Consider the following 27,536-nt stretch of genomic DNA (forward strand, 5'->3'; position numbering starts at 1 on the left):
TTTCATTTCAGGTTGGCAGAAAGCTGAAAGAAAATCACACATATCATTATTTTATACAACTTTTAGCAATAGGTGTAGCTAAGAGGCCTGAAATGAATAATTAGGAGCATGTCGACACACTTTTTGCCACATTTCCCAGAGCGTATTTGCCTTTCACAGGTACACACAGTATTTCTGACTTTCACATAAACACACATGCCAAGGTGAGATACTACAGAAAGCATTTTTAATCGCAAGGGTTTAGGGAGGAACAGAATTAGAAACATTCAATACTCTAAAGATAATTCAATATACACACAAACGACCAAATTCTCATTACATTAATCTTAAAATAAAACAATCAGCAATAAAACATTTCTATAGAAAATCTGTCCTTAAAATGGATAAAGAGCAAATCTTATGAATCCCTTATTCCAGTGATCTAATCATCCCAGCATGAACATTATTTAATCACATAATAAGTATGAGAAAAAATGTTCAGTTGTTCAGTAAAAGTTGGTCCAGGTTTTCATTATATAAACTCCAGCATATCAACAACTAGAGCTGCTGTTTGGCTTCCGGAATGTTCCAACAAAATCTGGCATCCAAATGAACATACACAGCCTGGTAAAATCAACCTCACTTGGTTGTGTGGATTTACCCCGCCGTTGATAGTATGATGAAGCATTATTGAGCTTCTGGGTGTGGTCTACTGATAAAGATAACTAGATTTGGAATGTAATAGCATGGGTAAACCATGTGAAACTAGTATCAATGCTGCCGATTCTACCAATGAGATGATCCACCAATATTTTGGTTGGAAATTGAGGCATGAATAAATTGCTCAGACAACGAGACACAAAGCCAGAGACTGTGAAAGTCAGGATGATTTTACCAAGATGGACCAAATGCAGCTTTATGGCTAAATTTCCAGACTACAATTGCAAAGTGCTCTTCACACCAGCTTCAGAACAGTGTGTAAGGACATTATCATTTTTACATATATCATCCATACAGTAAAATCTCTTTGATGGAAGACTACTTCTCAGGATATTTAACAGAAACCTGCAAGCCTGGTGTCTACAGCAGTTCTCCAATGTCCATGTATAGAAATATTTGCATAAGTGTAGCCACAAACCCTGAATTCTTCTAGGTTTCTCACCGTGTGTTCAGACATCCAGTGTTTAAGTCTTTCAATATCGAGATTAATGTATGTTCAAATGTTTAATTTAGTCCAAAAATGGCATTCCAGGCCTTTACAGACAAAGAGAAAACAGCAGATATTGTACATTGGCTACATCGTTCCTGCAGAAAATATTCAGCAGGGTGGAAGCACCAAACCAAAATCAATGCATGCTGAAGTATTAAGACTCCTCTGTTCACATGTCTAGAGAATGCAAAGACAACAGTTAGCGGTTTGGACCTGTGGTCTGGCGACAGCTTGAGTTCCTTTCCTGCAAGCCACCAAACTATTGATCTGGCACAAATAAAGACAACAGCCATTTAAATTAAGACGCAATTGGCAGACTAGTCTAAGAAAGCATTTTCCGGGCATTAAATCAAGTGCTAGAACCTACAAATTGAGTATATAAATATATATGTCTCAATGCCTTTGAATGCCCAAACACAATGTTTATGAGATGCAACGTTTATGAGAGTTGGTGCAGTGCAGTAATTACACAGGGCAGTTGCGCAAACGCACAAACTGGCTCCGTGACCATGGTGAAGTAATGAGAGACTAGCCTATATTTAGTCGAGAGTTCTGCAGCCAGCACTTTCTAGAGGACCGAAATTTTAAAAAGATGTCAAACTGTAAAACAGCTGGAAATGAAAAAGAGAAAACATGTCTTTTGATGAGGTTCCAGCCCTTCATTAACCTGGTAACACACTCAAGAGAAGGAAACTGAACTGCCTGGATGGATGACTATGATTTGATAAGGCACTCCTAATGGACAGTTTGCTGACAGATTAAGAGGCATGTATGAGTCAGCTGGCACTTTTGCTTGTCACTTAAACGTATGTTCTTTTTAAACACTTTGCAAACATTTACTTCTGCCTAGTAGGTACAGTTGGTTTAGAGAATAAGTCAAAGTGTGATGTGTACACAAAATATACTAACAAAAAATTGCCAAAACATGAAGAACTCTAACGTAAGTGCAGGAATGTTTCAGGAATGCACAATGACCTGAACGTGTGTGGATCTTTAAATGTTTTTGGTTTAACTATTATCTTCATGAAACATGAACATGAGAAATGAAAATGATGCAAATGCACAGGGCGTGACAGGGCCAGTGATGTCACGCAAAGCTTCAGTGAAAATGAGAGCACAACAGAGTCCTGTCTGCACAGTGAAATTGGCCAATCATAAGCCATAAAGGCTTGAACTTAATAAGAGGGTTCTGCCCTCACATTTGGCCTCCCAAGCAATATTTGTCCAATCCCCTGACTCCTTAAGCAGAGTAGTGAGGGTTCATTCCTAATTCGTTTCCTAACTAGAGCGTGGTGGGACAACGTCTAGAAGATCCTCCAATGACTCTGCGTCCTCCGGCGTCTCGACTGGCGTCCTGCTCTCAGTTTCCAATCGGCTCTTTTTGGATGAAACACTGGGTTTGGGGTCTTCCTGCAGCAGCTCTTTGGCTAGAATGTTTGTGACTGCATGACCAGCCCCTCGTCGATTGGCTGGGGGAAAAAAGACGAGAAAAGAGTGATACAGGGAAAGATTAGTACACATTTTTTATATTTCTAGCAGACTTTTCTGCAGTATAATGTATATATACAGTGTATTACAGAAGTGAGTACACCCCTCACATTTCTGCAAATATTTTATTATATCTTTTAATGGGTCAACACTATAGAACTAAAACTTGGATATAACTTAGAGTAGTCAGTGTACAACTTGTATAGCAGTGTAGATTTACTGTCTTCTGAAAATAACTCAACACACAGCCATTAATGTCTAAATAGCTGGCAACATAAGTGAGTACACCCCACAGTGAACATGTCCAAATTGTGCCCAAAGTGTCAATATTTTGTGTGACCACCATTATTATCCAGCACTGCCTTAACCCTCCTGGGCATGGAATTCACCAGAGCTGCACAGGTTGCTACTGGAATCCTCTTCCACTCCTCCACGATGACATCACGGAGCTGGTGGATGTTAGACACCTTGAACTCCTCCACCTTCCACTTGAGGATGCGCCACAGGTGCTCAATTGGGTTTAGTCCATCACCTTTACCTTCAGCTTCCTCAGCAAGGCAGTTGTCATCTTGGAGGTTGTGTTTGGGGTCGTTATCCTGTTGGAAAACTGCCATGAGGCCCAGTTTTCGAAGGGAGGGGATCATGCTCTGTTTCAGAATGTCACAGTACATGTTGGAATTCATGTTTCCCTCAATGAACTGCAGCTCCCCAGTGCCAGCAACACTCATGCAGCCCAAGACCATGATGCTACCACCACCATGCTTGACTGTAGGCAAGATACAGTTGTCTTGGTACTTCTCACCAGGGCGCCGCCACACATGCTGGACACCATCTGAGCCAAACGAGTTTATCTTGGTCTCGTCAGACCACAGGGCATTCCAGTAAATCATGTTCTTGGACTGCTTGTCTTCAGCAAACTGTTTGCGGGCTTTCTTGTGCGTCAGCTTCCTTCTGGGATGACGACCATGCAGACCGAGTTGATGCAGTGTGCGGCGTATGGTCTGAGCACTGACAGGCTGACCTCCCATGTCTTCAACCTCTGCAGCAATGCTGGCAGCACTCATGTGTCTATTTTTTAAAGCCAACCTCTGGATATGACGCCGAACACGTGGACTCAACTTCTTTGGTCGACCCTGGTGAAGCCTGTTCCGAGTGGAACCTGTCCTGGAAAACCGCTGTATGACCTTGGCCACCATGCTGTAGCTCAGTTTCAGGGTGTTAGCAATCTTCTTATAGCCCAGGCCATCTTTGTGGAGAGCAACAATTCTATTTCTCACATCCTCAGAGAGTTCTTTGCCATGAGGTGCCATGTTGAATATCCAGTGGCCAGTATGAGAGAATTGTACCCAAAACACCAAATTTAACAGCCCTGCTCCCCATTTACACCTGGGACCTTGACACATGACACCAGGGAGGGACAACGATACATTTGGGCACAATTTGGACATGTTCACTGTGGGGTGTACTCACTTATGTTGCAGCTATTTAGACATTAATGGCTGTGTGTTGAGTTATTTTCAGAAGACAGTAAATCTACACTGCTATACAAGCTGTACACTGACTACTCTAAGTTATATCCAAGTTTCATGTCTATAGTGTTGTCCCATGAAAAGATATAATGAAATATTTGCAGAAATGTGAGGGGTGTACTCACTTTTGTGATACACTGTATATATGTAGCAGATTTAGCATTACTTTAAACATTTACATCAAATAAGATGCCAGTATTGGAAACAAACACTTTATACCTTGATTTTTTAGAACCTAGCATTCAAGCTGCACCGACAAGGTGGGACATATTTACAAATTGTAAATGTCACGGCAGACTACAGCCACTCATTAAATAGGTCTAAAGTGCTCCATATGGTAAGTGTACACAATAATAAATGTCCAGTGAGTGCACAAGGTAGGCGTACCTAACAAACTGACAGATTTGTGTACACAGTAAGGGGAAACAAGTATTCAGGCACTTTTTTGAAAGAGGGTACTGGTATTTCTTTATTTTATTATAGCTCAAAAACTTTAGTTTATATTAAAATATTTCCCAATTAGGATTTGCACATAGTCACACTGGGACACAGTCATCACTTTTAGATCAACATAATTCTTTCTTATCCAGATTATGCAACAATTATATTGACTAAATGGCACAATTTCCCCTATACACACAAAGTTCTTGTAATACGCCTTCCCAAAAACAGCTATTATAGCTGCAAAATAGGGCAACTCAATAATAATGTCCATGACTTTGGAACAGGATGCCCAACAAGTCCATGCTAAGTGTCCACATATAGTGCCGCATGGGAATTTGGAATGCCAATGCTTTTATATAGCAACTGCTCTATGCTTTTATGTGATCAACTTAGTATAGCACTAATGTTGGGACAATTTAGTTTCGTCTGGAAACATAACATGTAACTTGGAGAATTAAATCATCTTTTCCACAGCAAAACATGCCAACACTAACAGTAAACCTGAATTAGAAACCAAAGACCAGAGTATAATAAACACAAATTGATAAGGTAAAAAAAAACCCACACACAAACATGCCTGTACACGTCACTGGGCTTATTGACTTGGCATTTATCAATGTCAGTCAGGTCTTCATGCTGCCCATATCTGCTGATTTCAACATACAGTATGTACTATGAATAACTAACATTAGGAAAACAATAAATACATCACTAATTGTGACATGGGTAAATGGTATGCAATATACACTTTTAGAGATTGGTCATAATGTTTTGGCTCTAATGTACAGACAGAACAGGAAGGAAAGCAGTACAGCAGCCTACATTAGTGACTGTAGCTCTGATAATGCATTTTTCCACCACACACTGACTTCTACTAGATGTTGCCTTTCAATAATGGTTATTCATGCTGTTAGATAGTATGTTTTCTTAATGGGACCACTTTCGTTTGGAACACTGTAATAGCTTGAAAGCTTAGTTTAGGAATGTGAAGAATCCAGTGGTAAAGTTTATCTCATCAAAGAACTTCATTAGACTAGAAGTGATATACCATATGTGATGCATGGTGATATAAATCAATAGCACCACAATAATTCCCCTTTTTGGTTTTAAATATGTGCTTACCTCTGGTCTGTCTGTAATGAACAGTACCTGCATGCTGTTTGTTCTATAGCATTACATTAATTACATGCAAAAGCAGCACACAAAGAAAAAGCCATGCAAAGAGAACCATGGGTGAAAATCAATGGCAGCTTAGCTTACACTGAAGTACACACCCAAACTGTCATTGATATCACAAAGCCACATGGTTGACTAAACAAATAACACCTGCAATGAACACCAGCAAAGTGCAGTGCATAAAAACAACATGCGCACGCTCGCACACGCTCACACACGAGCACACACATTACCGAGCAGGTGTCCAATATGAGCTGGGACAAAGACAGCACAGAGTCTTTTGGAGGAGTAGAAAACAGTTGCCGGATATGTGATTGAGCCAGGATGAAAGACAAACAAAAAAAGAGCTAAATAAAGGAGGGCAGAAGACCAGAGATGGTGTTTGTAGTGGCAATTTAATCTTACTTTAAATGGGAGCATGACCTGTGAGAAGCAAATATGCATGTCTGTACATCTACAGTGGTTTCCTGTTTTGTTGCATTACAATCTGGAATAAAAATGTGTTTCCATAAATCTTCATGCATAGGTACTCCCACCTTCCTATTCTTCAAAGTAAAACTGTTCCAGCTTTTACATGTTTAATGGTTTGTGTTGGTGAACAGAAATTTTCAATCCATGCAACTGATTCTCAATTGGATTGAGGTCTGGGCTGTGACTAGACCCTTTCACTCAAGTGTAGCTTTAGCAGAATGTTTAGGGCTACTGTCACATTTCACAGAAAATCCAAGTAAAGATCCACAATTCCAGGCTGTAATGCAATAAATCAGGAAAAACACCAAATGGGGAGGGGGGCTTTTGCAAGTTACTGTACATCAGTGGCGATTTCTCTAAGACTGCAAAGGAAGCTCAGCTTCCCCTAAAATGTCAAAAATGAAATGGTCAAATATGTACAGTTGTGTTAACATTTCATTGACTACAAATGTGTTAGAACACGTTCATCTCGAAGACGAGTTCGTTCAGAATCAGCTACTTATCACAAATCGACTGACTCGATTTTGTTAACTTCTCATACATTCCCGGAGCGTCAATGCATTTGCCCGCAGGAAGCTGAGCGTCTATTCACTTCTATGGGACTGCATGGAAAGGTTTTTTTCATTGCTTCAAAACTCGCCGGTCATTGGATAAATGCCACGATCTTGTCCCGGGTCTGGACGCTGAGCTTCTGCAAGATGATTGGAGGATCAGTCGAAAGGCTGAATTCCGTTTTGATTGACAGCTATTTTGAAATCGACACTGTCGCTTCTCAAACTCAAAGAAGCTTTATTAGCACAACAAATAAGGACATTCATTTACATTTACAGCATTTAGCAGACGCTTTTATCCAAAGCGACTTACAATTATGACTGAACAAGATTTTGAGCAAGCTGATTCAGTGCTTGTAACTTTTATAGTGTTCATTTGTATTCCTGGGTAAGGTAAGCTTCTGGTTAAAGTGTATATTTTTTGCTGTAACTTGTTCTAGACTCTATCTTTGTAACTTTGATTATTAACATTGCTAGAATTGAAGTAGCATTTAAGTAGCATTTAACTATTGTTAAAAAATAGTCTGTTGATGCATTAATCTGTGTTTTGCTGATTGGTTAAAGTGGCTTCAGGTGCCTTTTGTTAGAGGCCTAGGTGTGAATTGAGGGGCAGGGCTAAGCTTAGTATAAAATTAAATCTACCGTCTGTAGCGGCTGGTCTTCTCTATCACTAGGTTTTTTCTACTAATCTAAACTAACTTGGGTAAGTACTATCAGTCTCTGACATTGTTTAATCTATCAAACTTTTTCTCAGCATGTGCTACTCAATTATTCCTGTGCTTATATCTCACAGACCCTGCAGACATCAGAGGGCACATTATAGGAACAGCAACGCCAGCAACCTCATCTACCCCCAACTGTTGCAACAGTCTCAAACAGTGGTGGTAGGTGGGGTCTGGAACTGTCAATCAGCCGTCCAGAAAGCTGACTTCCTGGCACTGACTGAGACATGGATCACCACCGAGAACTCAGCAACACCAGCAGCCTTATCCTCTGCCTACACCTTCTCTCATACACCGAGAGGATCTGGTAGGGGTGGTGGTACAGGTTTGCTCCTGACCAGGAAATGGCAATTCACTACTGTGAATGTTTCTCACCTTAACATTTCATCTTTTGAATTTCATGCTATTACTGTTACTTTTCCGATTACTCTTCATATCATTGTCATTTACAGACCACCTGGCGCACTGGGAGACTTCATAGAAGAGCTGGATGTTCTTCTGAGTTTCTTCCCTTCAGATGGAACTCCTCTGACTCTTCTTGGTGACTTTAATCTCCCTACACTTCAGTCCTCCTGTCTTCTTCCTCTTCTTTCATCTTTCGACCTCCTCTTTAACCACAGCCCTCCGACACACAAAGGAGGCAATCTTCTGGACCTGGTCTTCAGCCGCTTCAGAATTTATGTATAAATAAATTGACAACTTTTATGATGTAAGCCGACAATGAGCTTCCCCTCTTTGAAAGACCAGCAGCCGCCACTGCTGTACATAATGACATAACTGATACTATTAAATCCTCTGCTAAGAACATATTATAGGTCTAATGTGTCAAAGGGCTCGGTCTCCCTGACATGACTGAAATCCTGGTCACAGTAAACATACTGATGTCATATAATTTCTTCCCAAAAGTACAGTGATTATTTCGGCTAGTTAAAGTTTGCTTACAACAGTGTGTATAAGAATACCAGTGACACCATTGTTAGTGTACTTATTTAACATATTATTTAAAAGTCCACCACATGTACACAGATCAGCCATAACATTAAAACCACCTCCTTGTTTATACAGTTACTGTCCATTTTATCAGCTCCACTTACCATATAGAAGCACTTTGTAGTTCTACAATTACTGACTGTAGTCCATCTATTTCTCTACATACTTTGTTAACCCCCTTTCATGCTGTTCTTCAATGGTCAGGATTTTCAGTCCAGCAGTGACAGTGAGGTGTTTAAAAACTTCATCAGTGCTGCTGGGTCTGATCCACTCATACCAGCACAACACACACTAACACACCACCACCATGTCAGTGTCACTGCTGTGCTGAGAATGATCCACCACCTAAATAATACCTGCTCTGTGGGGGTCCTGACCATTGAAGAACAGCATGAAAATGGGCTAAAAAAGTATGCAGAGAAACAAATGGACTACAGTCAGCAATTGTACAACTACAAAGTGCTTCTATATGGTAAGTGGAGCCGATAAAATGGAAAGTGAGTGTAGAAACAAGGAGGTGGTTTTAATGTTATGGCTGATCAGTGTATATAAAGCTCAATATAAAGCTTTAAAGTGTCATACTAAGATACAATGTAACCTTCTTACTGTTTAAGCTTTACAATCCTCACCAACACCAAATGTTCATAGTATATCTAGGTACAATTCTGGGCCACCACAAGCCCCCAATAAAGTCTCTGTGTGCTTGGTACACATTCTGTTAGCCTCTGGATAAAGATGAAACCATTGTTCAACCATTGTTTTTATAATGGTGGTGAAGAGTGCTGTCCCTTGGTGACAAATGAATTAAGAAATAATGATTGAGAAGGTTGGAGCATACAAATGACATTGTAAGGTATTTAATCCATTCCCAACCCTAATGTACTTCCAATATGCTGTATCTAAATGCAGATGTCCCTTATAAAAAAAGGGCAGTTTAGTGGACTTTGCACTAAAGCTTCTCCAATTCATGCCTCAATAATAAACTGTCTTTCACCGTCACCTAGATTTCTTTTTGCCATGTTGCAATGTATCCAAAATCAAGGTCAGCTTGACCAAATTGGGATTTTAAATTATGCCACACAGCAGGTACGATGTTAACTGCTTAATTATTTCATGCAGTAGACCTGTCTGAAATGAATGTATGGGATAAAATACAGAATATTATGTAGGTCTCCACGTGGTTTCTTACATGAGGCAGGGCGTCTGAATCATCCACCAATAGGAGCTTTGAGGTAACTGGCACCACCTAGAGGTAGCAGAATATAGTCAGTTTCTCCCTATATTGGATTGAGCATATGTGACTGGTGCTCTCCAGCAGCATGAGAGTGAGAGTATGTGGTTGGCTGCTCACTTTGCTAGTGGCTAAGAGGGGTGTGTAATAAATTGAGGCTCTGGCTGTATTCTTTAGGCGTGTGTGCTTATGTGGGTCTGTGAATTATTGATGGAATGCTCAGTGGTCTTCACAGGAGTCATACTTGCTAGTCTTTGGAAAGGCATTTTGTCTGGACCCTTGGTGAAAGAGGGTGTGGTTATGTGTGAGAGGCAAGAAAGAACCCCCTTTGTGCAGTGGCCATTTTGGTCATTATTGATTCTTTTGTTGGTTTTTATGGCCAGAAGCGTGTGTGAACTCTTTTGTGACGTCGTGAGTGCGCCTGCTCACTGGCGGTGGAAGTGTGTCGGACTCTTTGTACGCTAGGTCGTGACCTGGCAGATGTGTCTATATGTTAGAGATTAAAATAGATGGAGGCATGGCTAAACTGAAATCACAGACAGAAGTTCAGACTAGAGCTATTTCTCAAACTTCAGTTCCAGAAACGTTGGGACAACACGTGGATTGCTGATAAAACATGATATTTAAAGGTTTATACATTATGAACCTAATTTCCAATAACTTCAATTCAAATTTGATAGCTGCTTCAAAAAGTTGGAACAGGAGCATGTTCATCACTGTGTTAAACCACCTTTCCTTTTAATAACACTTAAAGATCGATTGAGGAATTAAGACACCCATTATATCAAAACCATAACATTTGCCATTTTGATGTCTTTAGCAACACAACCATATAAGGCTTCATTGTTGAATTTAGGCTTTGTACTAGTTGTTTTACAATAGGGAACAGATCTGGACTGCAAATAGGCCAGTCTTTTTATATTTAAAAATTTTTTTTAGGCCAGGCCAGTCTAGCACCCTAACTTTCCTGTCATGCTAAAGCTTACAAGAGCAAGTGTTTCCAATCTATCTTTAAATGCGTGCCAATGGGCCATGATTCCACTGTCTGCAACAGGCAACTTTCTGCCCAATTAGGCACCTGGCTAAATAACCCGTGGGCAACAAGCGATTTTGCTTTAAGTGTTTGTTGTGGTAGTGCAGCAGGCTGCTGATGTGCGTGATAGTGGGTGTGCACTGAGCTGACCAAATATACATAGTCCACTGTATAATAACAATAAATCTGTGTGTTTCATTTGTTTTAACACAGATACAAATCCAGAACAGGAATTATACCTGATTATTTGTTTTTATAAATATGCCAAACACTGCTGAATGCAGAGGAAACTGGAGCTGTGACGTTGGACACTCATGCCTAATGATTCCTTTATTGTATCTAGCAGAGCCAATTACTTGTTGCTGTACCAAGTCAGTGACCATAATGTTGCACTTCTCTTTGTGCCATTTGCCTCTATTGCTAAAATGTGGTGCATGAACATGTAAAATGCTCACCTGCTGCTATGTTGCTCTTTAATTTGAATAGAATGTATGAGCTATAAATAGAATTTGAGATATAAACTCATACTTTGTTTTTCTAGACTTCCATTGTATCTTCTATACTTTTTACACTTCCACTGTATGAGAGTGATAAGTGAATAAGCTTTTTATTCTTTTCTAACAGAAAGGGATTTTCTTTTTATTTTTTGTTCTTTATCATGAGCCTTTCTGCCATACAGAATATAGATAAAGCAAGCGTTTAATAAAAGGATAAGAGTGAGAAGTAGCACATCAGGGGTTCATATACGCAGTCTTTGTGTGTGCCACTTGCACAGCAGCTGCTGTTGATGTGTCAATCTTTTGAGTGGCTGCTCAGTCATTACACTGGGTGAAGGGTTGGAGGTGGAAGGTCATCTGCTGACTCATTTGCATGCCTGCAGTCTGCCACTATTCAGCTAACATGCTCACATTCAGCCACTAATGTGTGTATGTGTGTGTGCTGGAATGTGAGTGGAACAGTGTGTGGGAGTTCTGTAAGTGGAAACTATACTGTTGGGTGGGGTGGAGTTCACTGGGAACGTCCAGGATGTGTCACATTTGAGGGGCGCTTGTTTTTTGGTTGCTTTCCCTTCCTAGTAGTCAAGGTCAGACTGTGTGCATGCAAGTGCAAGCGTAGACGGGCATCAGGCAACAGTGCGTGTGTGTGCCAGTGTCCTGCTTGGATGATTCAGATGGGATGTACTAAAAAGAAAAAGCTAAAAATACAAAGCTAACCATGACTCACTGCAGCCACACACCCACACACACAAAGGATGTACAGCACATGAGTGGGAGGTGAGAGGCAGAAGGACAGGGATGGTTGTATGGATTAATGGTAGCTGTGCTTGCGTAGCTACATACGTCTCCTATGTTAACTTCCTCTAAAAAAACAGGCTCAAAACAGCTCATGAAAACGCCTAGCTCAGTGGCAGTGTGGCTGACATCATGGAGTGTGTTTTGGTGGCTGGAAAAAGCCCAAGGTGAAAAAATAGAAGGAAGCAAGAAAATACAACAACAAATCCAAGCAACAATAATTTAAAGTATGTGTGTTTAATCTGAATAATTTTCCTGCCAAGAACAGTTGACAGCAGCACTGATTCTACTTTTCTCATATTCGAATTGTACTTTTTTTTATAGAGAATAAAGCTTGTTCGTAGCATAGGATGAGTGTAAATACTGAACAGCATCTGTTTTATTAGCTGCATGCCTCAGAAAAATGCTATTCTGGGCAAAGAACATTTTTGGAACATTTTTCAACCAATCAGTTTACGTGGTTGGAAATACCTGTTGTATAACTTTATATAGGTCTAAATGTTGTCAGTATACTTACTTTAGAATCAAAAATTTACAACGCAAAATATACAAGATCTATTGTATTGTCTATTAGTTGTAGCCTAGCGGTTAAGGTACTGGACTAGTAATCAAGCCCCACTACTGCCAGGTCTACTGTTGGGTCCTTGAGCAAGGCTCTTAAGCCTCAATTGCTCAGCCAGTATACTGTCACAGTACTGTAAGTTGCTTCAGATAAAAGCGTCTGTTAAATGCAGAAAATGTAAATGTAAATATTTCTAATCAAATCTGATTATTTGTGAGTTTACTTCCCAATCTTTTCTTTATTAAGACCTTTTTTGACTGTACTAAGACCTTCATGTGGCTCACGAGTACCCAATCTAGCTGAACAAGGTAAATACTTAAAAACAAATGGATTTTGCTTAATTTACTTCTGATCAACTGGTACCTTATCAGAAGATTTAGGATGTATTGCTATAGTGCTGATTTACATTTACATTTCGGGCATTTAGCAGACACTATTATCCACAGTGACATAAAGAAGTGCCTCCTCAGTAAACATTTCCTTACTTTTAAGAACACCCCCAACTACTCCAGCCCTGCTACCCCATTTAGCAGCATCAGGGTTAACGTAAAACCCTTTTTTGTTTAGTTTCTTTTGAAGCAGGATATGTGGTTCCCGAAAGACAGTGAAAAAGGAGCCCAGAAAGCAGCCACCCCCAAACCTAAAGCCATCATGGAGAAGGAATGTGCAAGGAAAAAGGGTGAGAGAGAGAGAGATAGTTACACAGAGGGAGAGAGAGCTAAGCCTTTTCAACAAATACCATTATTCCACATCTGGATTCTCTTAGTGAGAGGTCCAGTTACACACACACATGCGCACATGTACACACACAATCCTGAACCAGTTCCTTTCCAGCATGAAACAGCAGTGTAGGCACCGTTTCTGCAGAACTCCTTCAACCAGAACAAATGATTACAACATTGGCACTATACTGCGAGGGCTAAAAGTCTTCGAGCACTAGAGAACGGACTTATATTTTGTATTTCTCTTGATTTTACTACAGTGGTTTCATTACAAATCATAGATTCAGAATAACAGTTTGAGTGAAAAGATCGATCTTTAAAAAAAGACATTAATTTTAGAGGTTTTTGGGGACTATTGAAAAGCAAACAATGTGTTAATTATTTTGTACAAGAGCTCAGACGTCCTTAAGTCTATCCATTAAAGCACAAACTCAGAAGAATCTGTGAAGATTTGATCTACTCATCAGCAGCTCATTTATGTTTATTAATTTACAGCCATTGTTGATCTAACCAGAACATAACCAGAACCAAATACAAACAAATCTGAAATTCATTTAAATGTTTTGAATTTGACATTTTTTGTCTATTTTATTTATGCATTGTCTTCCATTTTCTCCCAATGTAGCGTAGTCAATTTGTCTTCCGCTGTTGGGGGATCCCGGATTGCAGTTGAGGTGGGTATATTGCTGCTCATGCCTCCTCCGACCCACGCGGAACCCTTTTTTACCCCACCCACATAGTCCGGTCATCCTGCCCCTGCAGACACTGCCAATTATGCCCGCTAGATGGCGCCCAGCCGACCGGTGGCAACGGCGAGTTTCGAATCTCGGCGCTGGTGTGCTAGCGGAATATCCCACTGTGCCACCTAGGCGCTGACTTCACTTCAACTTGACATTTTTGTCAAATGGATATAGTGAATGTTATTTATAATAATAACAAAAATAATCAAACTTCATTTTATTTAATGGCACCTTTCATGACACTCAAGGTAACCTAACATCAGGTACCTTAACTGTAGCTCAGCATTTAAGGTACTGGACTAGTAATCTGAAGGTTGTCGATCCAGCCCTTCACAGAGTTGCTACTGATGGACCCCTAATCAAGGCTCTTAACCCTTAGTTGCTTGGATTGTATTCAGTCACTTTGAATTAAAAGTGTCTACTAAATGTCTGCTAAACTGGTAGTGCAAATAAAATGATTAGCAATTATAATATGAGTAAGCAAGATATTTTATAAGGCATTTTCTCCCTTTTTCTTCCGATTTTTAGCACGTCCAATTTTTTTTTACCCAATTTAGTTATGCTTCCTCTCTACTGGTGCTGACCCCGATTAAGGAGAGCGAACTGACACACCGATACGTGTGCAGTAGCCGACTGCATCTTTTCACCAGCACAAGGCGAGTTCATATGCGGATCAGCCCTGTGCATGGAGAGCCACACCCTGACCACATTATTCCTCAACTCTATGCAGACGCCATCAATCAGCCAGCAGAGGTCGTAATTGCATCAGTTATGAGGTTGCCATCCGGCTCCCTCCCTGGATGAACAACAGCCAAACGTTGTTCATATAGCCGCCCAGCCCAGTCAGATGGCAGAGCTAAGATTCGATACAATGTATTCGAAAGCCCAGCTCTGGTGTGCTAGCGTATTTTACCGCTGCGCCACCTGAGTGGCCAAGGCAAGATATTTTTAGATCAGTTTAAAATTCTTATGTGAGGGGGAGATGAATTCCAAAGTTTTGGAGAAGCATAGGAGAAAGCCCTAGCAGCCATGGTGCTAAGATTAATCAAGGGATGTGCCAGTTAACCTGGTTTCATGAAAACACTAGTGGTTCAGACTTTTGGCCCCCAATATAAGAATGAATTCAGGACAAGGTTTCCCCTGATATTCTAAATTTAAGGTGGACAACCAAATGTATTTACATCCACCTACATAAAATGTATTAGTTTAGGTTTGGTCCGACTGTTTTAAGCTGGAAATCTGAAGGGGACTTATCAAGCTAACAGTTTACCTCAGAGCAAATTGGATTAGCTAAGTCTTAACCCTTCTTAACACACTTCTTGACACGTGTTTAGGTCAGCTTGCCAGACGCACACATCTCAACTAGGGTGAACTAAGAACTTAATTACTATTGCTAACACTATTTTAGAACCCACTCTGTAAAGGTGCTACACGAATTGTTTTTAGTCCCGCTGACACTCCTTGACAAGCAACTTCACACTTTATCGTTAAAAGGACCCTGAACAACCACTGTGAGTGAATCGTTACACCCCTATTATTGAGTAAACAGTTCCTGAGTTGTGTTAAACATGTCTGATTTTAGTTCAGCTGAATTAAACAGGACCCTTAGCACAGCACATGGCTTCAAAGACACTGGCATGCAGGATGGAACACAGCTGTACTAGTCGGTTCAGTTTTGGTATGTAAAAATATCTCCAGGGTCAGGGTCAGGTCTGTGTAAGTGCTTGTGTGTTGTACCTGCTTGCCGAGGTCCTCTCTTCCTCCTGAAAGCAGCTCCTGACTGCAGCGCCTCCAACAGGCCATCCATGATACCCGTCTCATCACCAGCTAAACAACACAAACATAATGCTTAGATCATGCATTAAAACTTGGAGACAAGGAAAGAAAATCACCAAATTACAGAATACAGTTCTCAGCAAATCATCAAGTACATTATTAATTTCATTTGATTTTATTAGGATTTTACCGTCATGTTTTACACACTTGGTTACATTCATGACAGGACAGGTAGTTACACGTTACACAAGATTCATCAGTTTAACTTTTTAATGTCAAACACAGTCATGGACATTTTTGTATCTCCAATTCACCTCACTTGCATGTCTTTGGACTGTGGGAGGAAACCCATGCAGACATGGGTGAGGCAACAGTGCTACCCACCAAGCATTTGTGCCACCCCATTAAGTACATTAAACATATGCACACACACCACCACACTTTTGATTCCTACCCTAACTACCCATCCAGTAGTGACCATCAGTGGTTACTGGGACAGTGGTAGCCTAGTCCTTGAGCAAGACCCTTAACCCTGTCTGCTTCAGGGGTGCTGTACGATGGCTGACCCTGAATTCTGACCCCAGCTTCCAAACAAGCTGGGATATGCGAAGAAAAGAATTTCATTGTACTGTACATCTGTATATGTATATATGACAAATAAAGGATATCTATCTATCTATCTATCTATCTATCTATCTATCTATCTATCTATCTATCTATCTATCTATCTATCTATCTATCTATCACAAGCATTATTATATTAAATGCTATTTGGTCAAATGTATGTGGGCACCTGTGGACCAAATTGTTATAACAGTCTTCACTCTTCTAAAAAGGCTTTGCACTTAATTTTGGAGTGTGAGGAACTTATACTGGACAAAAAACCCATTTTAATTCACCACAACGATGTTCAGTAAGGTTGGAGTCATGGCTCTGTCCAGTTCCTCCACATCACACTTGTCAAAACATTCCTATAATTATTTTTATACACCTGCTAGCAACAGGTGTGGCTGAAACATTTTAGGTCAATTATTAGTAGTTTCCATACTTTTAGCCATATAGTGAGTATTTAGTTAAAACAAGTACATCGTTTTAGTGTTTTCTTTGTTGAGGGGCCAGGTCCATACTTCCTGCCAGTCTCATAAACAGGATTACAAGTAAGAACTGGCTTAACAGCTTCATCAGTGTTGTGAATATAATCAAATAAATAAGACTCACTAACCAGCTCGCTAACCTGGACCATATGTAGTGCTTTAAACAACAAAGCAAAGGTCATCCTTGATTATTAAGCATGTCCTTCAAGGGCCAATACTGAAACATCAGATTGGTGTATCAGAAAGCCAGCAGACTGGTGCAAGCTCTGCCCTGGTGACAGAATGAGTGTACTTCATGTTTGTACTCAGTATGGCTTAAAGTTCAGGAATGGCACCACATAGTGGACGAAAGTACTAAGCTTGAGAGAAATGCTCCAGATACTATGACCTAGTGAAGGGTGAACTGGTACATTTTACTCTGATTACTTATGTTGAAACATACGTCAGTGTAAATTTTTTTGGCATGTAGAAAATCAAAATGTATTTTTATAGGTAACTTATGAACACATTCTGTCTTAGTTTATTAATTGTAATAAAAAAGAAGCTGGGTGCAATACAACAACACAACTTTGGAGTTAAAGATAGTATTTATGAATTTGATGTATAAACACGTTATTGGAGGGTTATGCCGTTATCCACAAAACACTAAATCCTCTTTAAATCCAAAACCAGTTTAATTTATTTATTTATTAGAATTTTTATGTCATGTTTTGCACACTTTGGTTACATTCATGACAGAACAGGTAATTACTGGTCACACAAAATGAATCAATTCTCAAGTTTAATGTCAGACACAGTCATGGACAATTTGTATCTTCAGTTTACCTCACTTGCATGTTTTTGGACTGTGGGGGAAAAAACGGAGCTCCCGGAGGAAACCCATTCAGACACAAGGAGAACATGCAAACTCCACACAGAAAGGACCCGGATTGCTCCACCTGGGAATCAAATCCACAACCTTCTTGCTGTGAGGCGACAGTGCTACCCACCGAGCCACCGCACTACCCCAAAGCCATCTGCATTATGGATTTTTAATGGATGGCTGAAATCTCTTTATTTCAGTCACACTCTGTGTGTTTCAATCTCATCTGTTAGCTGCGCCACCCGAGCTTCCTACTGACTCATCAACTACAGCTATTTAAAGTACCAACAAGCAGATTTTGAAAACAGGATGTCTGTTCTATAGTGGTGGTCTATTTTTATAAAAGGATAATAAAGATCTCGACCCAAATAGGCACTGACCCAATTCTGGTGTTGTTCAGAGGCATGTACGCATGCTTCACATTGAAGTGAGGAATATACTGTATTTAGCACGGTGTGTGTGTGTGTGTTTTAGTCAGATGGGTTTGATTATCTCCTCTTTGAACACGATTGGGTTTCAGATTTTTCCTCTCACACCATTACAAACACCCTACCCCCACAAACCACACACTCTCTCACTCACTCACTCACTCACTCACTCACTCACTCACTCACTCACTCTGAGAGAGAGAGAGAGAGAGAGAGAGAGAGAGAGAATGCTTATAAATGTTGATTCCTTTTTTCTCTGGCTCCCTGACACACTACCTTAAAACATGTATGAGATGCACAGAAACAGAGGCTATAATCCCCACTACAACCATGCCAGATGGCTTCCTGTCTGAGTGGTCACACAATGTACAATCCATTTACACACACACACACTCACACACACACACTCACACACACACACTCACACACACACACACACTCACACACACACACACACACACACACACACACACACACTCACACACTCACACACTCACACACACACACACACACACACACACACACACTCACACACACGCGCTACACCATGAGCTGCACAGTCCAAACACGCCATCCAGAGGATTCTCATTAAAACTACACAATACCTCAAGATTTCCTTCTTGTTAGACTGTACTGTATATTAAGAGTTATACAGAAAATGAGACGTGTGTTATAAAGATGGTGAACTTCTGTACATTTCTGTAGCACTGTCCTGTAATATCTATGAAAACAGACTGTCCTGTAAGCTGATGGCAGCCAGCTATCTACACACACAGTATTATTTTTTAATAAATAACAGCTTATGGCAGGTCTGTACACAGATTTATCTCTGCATTACAAATACAGGCAGCTAGTTGTTAGTGAGTAGTTAACAAATGTTTTTTAATCGCTCTGTGAACATGAACTACATTAAAACGATCATTTTAATTCAAAATCATGGTTAATTATTATTTAAAAGAGGATAATAAAACAACTGTGATAGTTGTACACCTGGATTATTATTATTATATGAATACCAGAATTGAACACATAATTGTTTTTACAAGTAACAATAAAGTTAATGTAATGTCTAATATAACATTATAAATAGGTATGTTGTTAAATTTAGGAAGTCATAATATTCAGTAGGGAAACCTGGCTTGGTATGTTTTCCCTATGTCTGTGCAGGTTTCCTTTGGGTACTCTGGTTATCTAAAGCATTTAGAGGGCTGTATATGCTTCCACACATCAAAAACAAATAAAAGAAGTGTTTTATACAGATCTTTTCTAACTAACTAGCTATTTAAATTTATTTTAAGTTTGTTTATTAGAATTTTAACGACAAATTTAACACTTACACTTGGTTACATCCATGACAGGGCAGGCAGTTATAGGGTAAACTATCAATGTTCAGTCTCCAATTCACCTAATGTACATGTCTTTGGACTGTGGGAAATCCTTGCAGACTTAAAACAGAAAGAACCTGTACCGCACCACTTGGGAAACAAACCCAGGACTTCTTTGCTCTGAGGCGACAGTGCTACCCATCGTGCCACCCAGTTATAAAAATTATCTTGTAAAACATATTTTTTTTCAATCATACTGAGTATAATTTACTGTACAGCAATTAAATTAATAATTTGGAAGGCATTTAATGTATAAAGTTCAGCCCAACATAAACATATAGATTTATACTGAACATATTTTATAAAATACTATTTTAAAATAATATTTTTTTATTGTGGTTAGAAGGCTCTTAAACTCAGCACTGCATTAGTATTAGAGTCCTTTTCGAGTATTTAATTGGTTGTATTTATGTTAAAGTATATACATTATGTATGTGTCTAAACTGTGATGAACAGTAAACACTAGATAGTGTGTGTGTGTGTGCTGAGAGAGAGAGAGAGAGAGAGAGAGAGAGAGAGAGAGAGAGAGAGAGAGAGAGCGAGAGAATGATGCACTAAACTGGTCAGTCCCACTGCGGCATCAGCTGTAGGATGCTCCTCCCCAACCATCACACATTTCCACGGGATTGCATGCAACATCCTTCCTACCCAGCACGCAACCCTGACACCTACTGACCAGCTTGTGAAATGAATTAGAGCGAGAGCGAGAGAGAGAGAGAGAGAGAGAGAGAGAGAGAGAGAGAGAGAAAGAGAGAGAGAGAGAGGGAGATTTACCACACATTTATCTCAAACCACAACCTGTCTAAAAAAATTGAAACCTTTTTTTCTGAATGTGTTGCCAATATGCAGACTGATACCAAACTAAATGTGCAAGGGTTGTTAATCAGTAATGTAGTACATGTAAAGAGACATTTATGCACTCACTATATAATGACCTATCATTCTGCCACACCAAAAATATGTGTACACCTCATCTAATAATTGAGTTCAAGTGTTTCAGCCACATCCATTACTTACAGGTCTACAAAATGAATTACATAAACTAAATTAAATGCCTTTAGGTTGTATAAACTGTCTGGGTTAATGCCTTTTTCATTTCAGCATGACTATGCCATGTGTACAAAGTGGCTACCACAGAGCCCTGACCCCATGAAACTCCTTTGAAATAAATTGGAAATTCAACTGCACAAGAGTTCAAGCTCTAAATTCTTTTAAATGTTAGTGTCTGCTGCAGCATTAGGTATCCCTTTCCTAAAAGTAAGAAGTCCAGTCTGAAGTAAAAAGTCTCAAAGGATTGAAAGGAATACACGTGGTAACCTTAGGGCTGTGTGCGGCCCTGGAAACACAATCCAAAAACGCTTAATTCACGTACTCATATCACAGTTACAAAGTGTTTCAACAAATGACAGGTGTAGGAACACCACACTTCAGCACTTGGCGGTCTTTCTCTATGCTAGTATGACCTTAACACTTAACAGCTAAGCTGTTGTTGCTCCTGGACATTGCCTCTGTTATTATACAACAGCATTTGTACATTTAAGGTAACACAATAAAAAACTGCCAAACTGACTTGTTGAAAAAGGAAGCATACTATAAAAGGGACACATTAAAAGCCACTAAACATTCATTTTACGCATCTGTTAGCAACGAGTATGGCTAAAATAACCAAGCCCATTTAAGTAGTAGTGTGCAGCTATTTTAACCGCTTAGTAAAAATAAATAATACCACAACAGTAAATATTTAAGTTTCAGATTCTTAGACTATGTAATTTTTTTCTTTCTTTGTTGACTGTGCGAATAAAAAGTTCATTTAAAAAATCTCCTAATTGCGTAATATTTAAATAGAAAAATACTTATTAAACGTGCCTGTATTTTGAGCTAAATTTAAATAAAGCACTGAGTTTTATCTTATTAGGATTTTACCGTAATGTTTTACACACTTGGTTACATTCATGACAGGACAGGTAATTACTGGTTACACAAGATTCATCAGTTCAAGTTTATTGTCAAACACAGTCATGGGCAATTTTGTGTCTTCAATTCACCTCACTTGCATGTCTTTTGACTGTGGAAGGAAACCAGAGCTTCTGAAGGAAACCCACGCAGACATGGAGAACATGCAAACTCCAGAAAGAAAGGACCCAGACCGCTCCACCTGGGAATCAAACACAGGATCTTCTTGCTGTGAGGAGACAGTGCTACCCACCGAGCAACCGTGCCACCCAAATGGAGCATTGAATGTATTCTTCTTGAAGAATGTAACATCATTAATTCGTGTAGTTCCATATTTTTTGTAAGCATGTTGTCTACTGTAATAAAAATCCCAAACTATTATGATATAAAATGTTAATATTAGCCCACTCCTAAAGCTGATGCACTTTCCTAACTTTGTCAGTGTCTCATGACTGAGTGTCCATCAGCCCTTCCTAATCTCACAATTTCTGAGAAAAGAATCCCTCATGACTCCCACTTCCTGAACACGAGCCTAACAGAGCATAACTGTTCCACCAATAAATCAGTTCCAACTGATTACCATTAGGAAAGAGGTAAATCTGCTCTTGACAGAGTGTATTACTTATCATCTACTACACACAATGCACAAACAATGAATGGGTGCAGTAGGAATTTTTGGGGAAACTCTGGGCAGCAGACGGGTACCGGACTGGCTTGGAGAATGGTTCAAGATACAAACATGCTTCAGTGGGAACAGGACTCTAAAACAGAGCTCTGACTGTAGACTGTAGCAGACACTAACGAAGCCTGTGTACTGATGAACTGTTAAATACTTTGTGAACTTAATTCCCAGGGTTTATTAGCAGACTGGACACGTTGTCCTGTAAAGTTAGGGCATTCCAAACATTTAGTGACCCTCAGGGTCAGTGAACCCTGTCTGTTAATGTTAGGATGTGAGAGATAGCAGGAAAAAGAGGAAGCTGGAGAGAGACACTGAGGCTTTTGTTCTGATGCTACGATCCTCTCACCCTGTACAAGTGAACATGTGTTAAACAAACGCACTGGAGTTTCAGACTGGCTGATAAATTATGTGATTTTCCTTAGCCAGGATTAGTACTAAACCAGTCAACTCTGCCATATTTATGCAAGTGCAATTCCCTGCAGAGGAGCCATGAAGCAATGGTGAACTAATGTCATGAGAAGCTTTTTTTGTCTGTGCAAATCTGTGGCTCTGGTAAAGTAATTAGGAATAAAACATATGTTAAAGACTGTAACATAAACCTCTATTTCGAATTTAAAATTTCCTCTTAAAATATGTGAACTTTTTTGGTTCTATTTTCATCTCTACTTACATTTTTCTATATTTTTTGTAAGAATTATTTCTATTGTGTACATGACATTTTTCTTTTGTTCTTTAGTACAGCGATCCTTAACCTTTTTTGTATCACGGACCGGTTTCATATAAGATATCATTTTACGGACCGTGAAAATAACAATACTACTCACAAATGAGCTTTTTTTCGCTGCAACGAGATGCTGCTTCCACCTAGGGGTGATTAGAAACAATAACACCCGTAAAAAAGTAGTGTTTTCATTTCTGATATAGCCATGTCTAATTATTTATTCTTTCTGTGTGGTCCAGTAATAAATGACCCACGAGTAGTAATGTGACCGGGAAGTTATTTAAAAAAAAAAGCATTTCACTGCAAGTTATACCTTGTATGACCTGTATGTGACTAACTTTAACTTTGATTTGATTTGATAGAACCACCTGTTTTTATTCCATGCTCAATTATTTTACAAGTTTTTTTTGAAAATAAAGTAAAAATAATAATAAAAAAAATTCACAAAAGTATTCAGTCCCCTTATTCAACATCTTTTGGCAGCAATTACAGCTGCAATAAGTCTTGCTACAACAGCTATGTTAATGAGATTCTATAAATCTGAATAAGTATAATTTGAGTGCAAATTTCAACTATTTCTATGCACAATAAACTTACCAATCTTAGGAAAATCTGTTTACAATCTTTGGTAGTAAAAGCAAAATGTCCTTCAAATGTCATACACCAATCAGACATAACATTATGACCACCTTCCTAAAGATTGTGCCTCCCTTCGATAGCTCAGTTGGTAGAGCGGAGGACTGTAGTGGATAGTGCTGGCATCCTTAGGTCGCTGGTTCGAATTCGGCAATTCAAAGGAGTTTATGGGACAGTGGTAGCTTAGTGGGTAGAGCTTTGGGCTATCAACTGGTTCAAATCCAGGCTCTGCTATGTAGCCACTGTTGGGTGCTTGAGCAAGGCCCTTAACCCTGTCTGCTCCAGGGGCGCCGTACGATGACTGACCCTGCGCTCTGACCCCAGCTTCCAAACAAGCTGGGATATGCGAAGAAAGAATTTCATTGTACTGTACACCTGTATATGTATATATGACAAATAAAGTATATCTTCTTCTTCTTCTATCTTCTTCTAATATTGTGTTGCTCCCCCTTTTGCTGCCAAAACAGCCCTGACCCATTGAGACATGGACTCCACTAGACCCCTGAAGGTGTGCTGTGGTATCTGGCACCAAGATGTTAGCAGCAGATCCTTTAATTCCTGTAAGTTGCAAGGTGGGGCCTCCATGGATCGGACTTGTTTGTCCAGCACATCCCACAGATGGTTGATTGGATTAAGATCTGGGTCAACACCTCAAACTCGTTGTTGTGCTCCTCAAACCATTCCATGGGCACCCTGACTGGTCTGCGGCTATGCAGCCCCATACGCAACAAACCGTTTGCTTGTTTTATTAGGATTTTAACGTCATGTTTTACACTTTGGTTACATTCATGACAGGAACGGTAGGTACTCATTACACAACACTCATCAGTACACAAGTTTATATCAAACACAGTCATGGACAATTTAGTGTCTCCAATTTACCTCACTTGCATGTCTTTGGACCGTGGAAGGAAAACGGAGCTCCCGGAGGAAACCCACACGGACACGAGGAGAACATGCAAACTCCACACAGAAAGGACCCGGACCGCCCCACCTGGGGATCGAACCCAGGACCTTCTTGCTGTGAGGCAACAGTGCTACCCACTTAGCCACCGTGCCGCCCCGCAACAAACTGAGATGCACTGTGTATTCTGACACCTTTCTATCAGAACCATCATTAACTTCTTCAGCAATTTGAGCTACAGTAGCTCGTCTGTTGGATCGGATCACACGGGCCAGCCTTCGCTTCCCACGTGCATCAATGAGCCTTGGCCACCCATGACACTGTCGCCGGTTTACCACTGTTCCTTCCTTGGACCACTTTTGATAGATACTGACCCACTGCACACCGGGAACACCCCACAAGAGCTGCAGTTTTGAAGATGCTCTGACCCAGTCGTCTAGCCGTCACAATTTGGCCCTTGTCAAACTGGCTCAAATCCTTATGCTTGCCCATTTTTCCTGCTTCTAACACATCAACTTTGAGGATAAAATGTTCACTTGCTGCCTAATATATCCCACCTACTAACAGGTGCCTAATGAAGAGATAATCAGTGTTATTCACTTCACCTGTCAGTGGTCATAATGTTATGCCTGTGTTGGTGTATAAAGCCATAGTAAGTATTTGCTCATTCCCCATATTATTTTGCATCAAATGGTTAGGTAGATGTCTTTTTTTTATCTTTACTGATATTTTAGCATTTTTAAAGATATAAAGACACTTTGGTTTACCCAGTTTACTTTCCCAACTCGTGAGCACACACACACACACACACGCACACACACGCGCACACACGCGCGCACACACACACACACAGATTTCATGGACTGTCACTGCCCTCAGCGGTTTAGCAGCAGAACTGCAGAACTGTAGTTTCACCTCCATCTTGAAGAGTGACTGACACGAGGCCTTACCGTCATTCATGTTGGGCATCTGTCCAGAGTTCATCTTTTTCTGTCTCTCCTCCTTCTCTTTCTCAGCTTTCTCTCGCGCCAGTTTGGCTTTGCGCATCTTCTCCTCTGCTTCCTTACGTTTCTGATTCTCACTCACAGCTTGCTGTAGGGCACACACACACATAGATCATGTTTCTGTTTAAATGCATTAACAAGCTTATTCTCTTGTGTGCTCAGTAGCATATTTGCATTGGCTGCACTGATTCAAACTTTTTGGACTTGAACATATGCTATTGTTTGTGTATTTAAACTGTCGCACATCTGCCCAATGGCTGTTTGTTTTTCTAAGTGTATTTAAGTTCTTACAGTGTACACAGGAGAAAGGTAGCACTGACTACTGGGGAAATGTTGGTGCCTGCATGGATGTCTGTACTTAACACACTAAACAAACAGTGGAAACATAATAGCCAAACCACCTGCTGCTGCTGCTCTTTCACTCACACATCGCACACACAACAGCTGGAACGCGAGTGATATAAACAGGTGCATTCATATCTAAATGTACGACGAACCCAAATCAGAAAATTTGAGACAGTATGAAAAAAGGCATGCTTTACATGTTCTTTGAATTGTATTTAACTGCAGACAGGTCAGACTGGTTTTATCTGGTCAACTTCATTTCATTTATTAATAAACATCCATTTCTGCATTTCAGGCCTGCATCACGTTTCAAAAAAAGTTGGGACGGTAAAGCATTTACCACTTTGTAATGTTGCTATTCCTTTTCACAACACTTAAAAGATGTTTTGGCACTACAAATATCAAGCAATAAAGTGTTTCAGTAGTTATTTTTGTCCCATTTGTCCTGCAAACACGTCTTGAGATGCGCAACAGTACGGGGTTTGTCACTGTTGAATTTTTTTGTTTCAAAATTCTCCACACATTCTCTACTGGAAACAGGTCAGGACTGTAGGCAGGTCAGTCCAGTACCCTTACCCTCTTCTTCCACAGCCATGCCTTTGTAAAGTGTGCAACATGTGGTATGGCATTGTCTTGTTGAAAAATGCATGGACATCTCTGGAGAAGATGACATCTTGAAGGCAGCATATGTTGCTCTAAAATTTTAATGTACTTTTATGCATTAATGCTGCATCACAGAAGTGTAAACTACCTTTACCAAAGGCACTGACACAGCCCCATACCATAACAGCAGCGGTGTAATGTAACGAAGTAATTATACTTAGTTATAGTACTTAAGTATTTTTGAAGTACTTAACTTCACTACATTTCCTAAAATGATACATTTGCCCTATGCAAATTTATTACTCATTACTACAAAATAAAACAGTAAAAAATTTGGTATCTAAATGATGTAAGATGTGTGATAAACTACAAGCAAGCCGGTGTTAACAGCATTTACTTGTACTTCTACTTTCAATACTTAAGTACATGTAATATAAGAAAATTACTTTTGATACTTAGGTACATTAAGCATCAGATACTTTAAGACTTTTACTCAAGTAATATTCTAAGAGGTGACAAACTTCTATCAAAGTCAATTTCTGGTAAGATATTTGTACTTTTACACAAGTGTGGCATTCAGGTACTTTATCCATCACTGCATGACAGACCTTGGCCAATAAAAGCAAGAATCTTTTTGTCTAAATATTAACTTTATTCTTACATTTTAATAACTATAGTTAAAGAAATTGTTTTAAATTCATGTTGAGATGACAGATTCTAGCCATGACTTACCTGGAACATGTTCTTGAAGTTGTTAAGGTCTCCGAAGAGCTCTTCGGGTGTCATCTTTTTAGGGTCAAACACAAAGTATTTTCCCAAGTCTTCATACTGCTTCTCCATGTTGCTGTGCATCATCTGGAGTTTCTCAAACTGCTCTCGTGCAGTCGCCACAAAACTGTACTCGGATCAGTTAAAGAACATCCCAGCAGCCAATGGCAAAGCATAACTACATCATAAAACTGTCCAGGGGTCAGTTATATTTACATTATCATTCCACACCAAA

General features: G+C 39.8%; 1 protein-coding gene across 1 annotated transcript; it reads right to left on the reverse strand.

Moving 5' to 3' along the window:
- Positions 1-217: 217 nt before the first annotated feature.
- On the reverse strand, positions 218-27,425 carry LOC134309184 (protein diaphanous homolog 1-like). Its single transcript, XM_062990826.1, has 4 exons — positions 27,266-27,425; positions 25,532-25,673; positions 15,878-15,967; positions 218-2,658 (listed from the first exon to the last, which is right to left on the reverse strand). The coding sequence occupies exons 1-4, from the start codon at positions 27,386-27,388 to the stop codon at positions 2,468-2,470; spliced, it is 546 nt and encodes a 181-aa protein (XP_062846896.1). The 5' UTR covers positions 27,389-27,425; the 3' UTR covers positions 218-2,467.
- Positions 27,426-27,536: the final 111 nt, after the last annotated feature.

The sequence above is a fragment of the Trichomycterus rosablanca genome, chromosome 1 (assembly GCF_030014385.1).
Source record: "Trichomycterus rosablanca isolate fTriRos1 chromosome 1, fTriRos1.hap1, whole genome shotgun sequence".
NCBI classification, from domain to species: Eukaryota; Metazoa; Chordata; class Actinopteri; order Siluriformes; family Trichomycteridae; genus Trichomycterus; species Trichomycterus rosablanca.